Source organism: Octopus bimaculoides, chromosome 14, assembly GCF_001194135.2.
Source record: "Octopus bimaculoides isolate UCB-OBI-ISO-001 chromosome 14, ASM119413v2, whole genome shotgun sequence".
Classification (NCBI taxonomy): domain Eukaryota; kingdom Metazoa; phylum Mollusca; class Cephalopoda; order Octopoda; family Octopodidae; genus Octopus; species Octopus bimaculoides.
The window spans coordinates 37,291,670-37,297,060 of record NC_068994.1 but is presented as its reverse complement, the minus strand read 5'-3'; the positions used below and the strand labels follow the sequence as shown (position 1 = coordinate 37,297,060).

Genomic DNA, 5,391 nt, shown 5'->3' with positions numbered 1-5,391 from the left:
CCTTTTATAATTTTTAGATAAATCAAATTTTTAACCGTCTCAAAATATATTGGCTAATATAAAGCTAAATATTAGATATCTTAGTAATAATAATAATTGATTATTTGGGAGACAGGTTTTGTAGCTACTATCAGTCCTGGTACCTGACATATACTTTATTTTATCAAATCCCAAGAAGGAAGGAAAGCAAAGTCGACCTTGGTGGAATTTGAACACAACAAAAATTCAATAATTACATTTTTACTTATTTCTTTCTTTCTTTAATTTAGACAAATTAGTCAAGAATTGGGGAAGTATGGGGTGGTCCCTTAAAATTTCTCTTAGAATATTACGATTTATGTAGTTGTTATCCAGGTTAAACATCTGCATCATCATCATCATCATCATCATCATCATCATTATTACAATCATCATCTTCATCATCGTCATCGTCATTGTCATCATCATCGTCATTATCGTCATCATTATTGTTGCTGGTGGTGGTGGTGGTGGTGGTGGTGGTGGTGGTGGTGGTGGTGGTGGTGGTGGTGGTGGCAACAGTGTCTTCATCATCATTTTACATTTATTTTCCCAATTGGGTACGGATTAGATATGACTTGTTAAAGCAGGTTTTTCACAGCTCGGTTTTCGTCATGTTACCAATCATTACTTGTTTTCTATGAAAAATATTTTCGGTCCATTGATCCTCACACATTGAAAGCTGTAATACTACAGAAACTGTGGGAGTTTTGCCTGAGCAAAACTGGAGTCTTTGAAAAGAAACACACTGTTTTTTCTTAGTGTTGTTAGTGAGGACACATGGCAACAGCATTCATATACACGCACACACACACACACACATACAAACACACAGACACACACACACACACACATGTACGTGCACACACACATGCACATGCATATACATCCTCTGTCCCTTACACATATATGGTCTATGTCTTGTGAGTAGAACTGGTTGATAAAAAGTGAGAAAAAATTCCTCATCTGTGTGTATGTAGATATGTATGCATGCATGTATGTATGCATGTATATATGTATGCATGTAAGTATGCACACAGTATCCACCAAAAAAATGTATACACACTTCAGGAAAGGAAAAACCTATCTAAATATTTTAATTTAGTGTTATCGCATTTTATTCAGTGTGATAGCAATTTGCTAAAATATTGAAGTAGATATTTATATTTATAGAGGTACTTACACATGTTAAATATTTATACAGATTTTTTTCTTTCCTGAAGTATGTATATCTTTTTTTAATAGACTCTATATATATGTATATGTGTGTGTGTGTATGTATGCATGTATGCATCTATGTATACCATTATTCAGTTTTATTTCAAGATTTGTCGTCAATAAAGAATCGGTTTCTAACCTAAATCCAAGGCTCTTTCATTTCGTACGTTTTGTTTTATGTATATGTTTGCATATCTCATGCATATATGTTTGCATATCTCATGCATATACAGCTGCATATCCCATGCATATAGTTGCATATCTAGACATGCTCGCATGTACTTAAATGATAAACTTCTGGAAAGTTTTACAGATTTTTAAAGTTCCAGTGATGGATTGGATCTGTAGTCTTCAAGTTAGCTTTCTCCTTTCTGGTTTTGAGAAGCCTAATCTCTCAAGATTGGTATTTAGGCAGTGTGTTACATATCCCAGGGCCCTAATAGCTACAGGTATAAACCTGAACTTGCAATCTGGTTAGAATAACAGCAGATTTGTCAATAGTTCAGTGTAGGTATTCTTTTTCACTGATCTTTATGTTAACATCTGCTGGGCAGCTAATTTCCACAAATGTACAGTTTCTCTTCTCTATCCCAAATCATTTTGTTTGTTTGTTTGTTTGTTTGTTTGTTTGTATGTATGTATGTATGTATGTATGTATGTATGTATGTATGTATGTATGTATGTATGTATGTATGTATGTATGTATAAATAGCTAGATAAAGAGATAGATACATAAACAGATAGATCGATGGATAGATATACATCTATAAGTGTATATGTATGAATATATATGTATGTGTGTGTACATATATATACCTCACTCTTTCTCTCTCTCTCTTTCTCACTATACATATATATATATATATGACAGGGTGCTGAAAAGTTCCTAGCTTTAAGGTTATTATGAAAGGATTGGCTGGAGACCCAAGCTTCCAAGTTCTTTTACAGGGCCTAGAAAAGTAAAAAGGACCACTGCAATACGTGTGTGAATCTGAGAGAGGAATATGTTGTGAACAAATCATAATTAACTCATCCTCCACTATTTTCTTTTACTCAAAGCCAGGAGCTTTTCACCACCCACCTCATATATATATAAATATATAAATATATAATTGAATTTACAGAAAAACAAAAGGCAGGTATATTAGTTGATGCTCGAGAAAGTGAGAAAGTCTTTTAATGTTTCAAGCCTACGCTCTACAACAGAAAGGAATAACAGAAAATAAAAAAGAGAATAAAAAGAGAGAGGAATATATATATATATATATATATATATATATATATATAATAAAATTTTCAGGATCTAGTAGAATTGAAGTATTTTAATCACAAAAGTACCAAGGTAGACCTGTGGATAGCATAAGTGTGCACTAACAGTGTGTACGGACACACATGTAATGCGTTACAATGTCACTGGTGCCAAGTTGTATCGGCCTTTGCCTTTCCCTTGGATAACATCAGTGGAATGGAGAGTGGAGGCTAATATGTATGGGCAACTGGTGGTCTTCCATAAACAAGTTTGCCTGGACTTGTGCCTTAGAGGATAACTTTCTAGGTGCAATTCCATAGTCATTTATGACCAAAGTGGAGTCCTCCCTTAATACACAACACACACACATACAATGGGCTTCCAGATAGCCACTTTCCCAAAGTTCCACACTTGAAAAATATGATTGGTGAGAGAATCAAATGTTTAAGGTCAAATGTTTAAGCCAAATGCTTGCAAACAGAGAGAACACAGCTAAAGGCATGCACCCAAGTACTACATGACATATCTGAACTCACCATCCAAACTGAGAGAAAAGGCACATATCTAACATTTTTAAATGCTTCTTACATTAGTTTTGCAGCAGATGCTAGCTAAATAAATAGTTACTTATTTAAAAGGAATAATATATAAACCATTAATACCAGGTAAACTACACAAAATATAAATCAATAGGTGCAGGCATGGCTGTGTGGTAAGAAGCTTGCTTCCCAACTACATGCTTCTGGGTTCAGTCCTAGCATGGCTGCAGTCAAATGACTGAAACAAGTAAAAAAATAAATATCAAGTATACTATAAGAGTAAAACTGTTACTTAAATTCTTTTAGAAATATTTCTTCAGTTCCTTCTACATGGTAATCCTTTCTTATTTTACATTGCACCAAATAGTTCAAGTTAAACCTAAATTGATATTTTTTATTCCATTATTCTATGTATTAAACTTGTATTATTATTATTATTATTATTATTATTATTATTATTATTACTTTTTTAAAATTTTATTTCTCATCAGAAAGATATTGAAAAATTCAGGTTACTCCCACTTTAAGAAATTTAACACCACTTCATAGCATACTTAGAATTTTTTTAAAAATTATTATTGTTATTATTATTATTATTATTATCACTTCCTCGTCATGACTATTGAGGCAGCGAATAGATGAGGTTACACCTACTTTTAAATATATTTCATTAATGCTCGTCAATCAACTGCTGAATCCATTGTAATGAGATGCTCACATCAAGAGCTGCATTTTGTTCCTGCTGATCTCATGCTGTACTGCTGAGTTTAAATTATAGATTCCACAATACATTTTTATAACTAACATAACAACAGTTTTGGCTTTCCATTACTCTGAAAAAGATTTTGATAATTCCATACATTGTGTGAAATATTTAATTCAATCGATGTAAAAGTAAATTTTTGTTTTAGCTGTTTTTACTTTTAAAATTTTATGGAAGCAAAATTATAATGCTTTTCTTTTCTCTTCTTTTTCAGATTTAACATAAATGCCTGTAAAAAAATTTTTTTTTTTAATTTCTGACTAAAGTGATATTAAAAGATAATATGAAGATTAATCTTTCCATGGTGTTGTTGTTTATAAAGCTAGCAGTGTCTGTTGATCTTACTTATCATGTGAAAGAGGGTCAAAGGCCTGGAACTTTTATTGGTGATATCACTGCTGATACTAGTTTGTTAGACAGTATCTTACTGTCTAATCGCAAACCAATCACATTTAGTCAACTGTATGAAAGATTAAATGGTAATTCACAGTTATTTAATGTTACCAAGGGAGGAAAATTATACACCACACATACATTTGATGCTGAGTCACTTTGCAAATATAACAGCGAATGTTCAAGAATAATTGAAATTGCAGTTCAACAAGAGGAAACTTTCCTGAAGATAATTGAACTGAAAATTATTATAGTTGATGATAATGACAACCCTCCTGAATTTCCAGTGAAACTTATCCATCTCCAGTTCTATGAAAGTGATAAAAAAGGAACAACAAAATCTATCCCAAATGCCATGGACAAAGATGTTAGTATTGCAAATTCTCAAATTACATACCACTTAAGCAAGGATGAAGACGAACCATTTGGTCTATCGATTTTAAACAGTGTTCTTGGTACCTCGAAATTAAAATTAAGTTTAACTCAAGAACTCGATCGAGAAGTGAAAAGCCATTATTCACTCCAGATTGTTGCCAGTAATGGGGGGTTCCCAAGAAAAGTTGGCATTTTGAAAGTTGAAGTGTCTGTTATAGATGAAAATGACCATGCACCTGTCTTCACACATAATACAAATAACATTACTATAAGCAGTGCACACCAGAGAAATGAGCCAGTAATCACGATGTTTGCAGACGATTTAGATGCTGGTGAAAATGGGAATGTTTCATATAATTTCAATCTCAAAACCTCATCACTGACACAATCTTATTTTAACATAAATAAAAATACAGGAGAAATATTTTTAAACAGTAATTTTCCATATGGTAAAAGACAAACCTATAACCTCTTCATTGATGCCACAGATCATGGTAGTCCTCCATTGAGTTCTACAGCAATTGTTCTCATTAATGTGTTAAACCAACAGAATAATGCCCCAAGGATTGATGTGAAATTTGTTTCTAAATCTGATGGAAATGTGGTTACCATATCAGAAGGATTGAAAGTTGGTAGTTTCATTGCTTATGTGAAGGTCACTGATGCTGACAGTGGCCACAATGGAGAGGTTGATTGTATTCTAAATCACGAGAAGTTTATGCTTCAAAGTCTGGGGAAAAATAAATATAAAGTTGTTATCAAAAGTCTTGTTAACAGAGAATTAGAAAGTCACATGGATTTAAGTATTGTCTGTGAAGATAAGGGATTTCCATCCT

At 32.7% G+C, this 5,391-nt stretch overlaps 1 protein-coding gene across 1 annotated transcript in view; it reads left to right on the top strand.

Moving 5' to 3' along the window:
• The window catches only part of LOC128249346 (protocadherin alpha-6-like), a gene marked incomplete at its 3' end in the record, with an annotated part of 42,696 nt that extends 37,309 nt beyond the window's left edge, over window positions 1–5,387 (top strand). Inside the window, exon 2 of the mRNA XM_052972590.1 lies at window positions 4,002–5,387. Within this exon, the coding sequence (XP_052828550.1) occupies window positions 4,071–5,387 (1,317 nt within the window). The remainder of the gene's footprint in view (window positions 1–4,001) is intronic.
• Window positions 5,388–5,391: the final 4 nt, after the last annotated feature.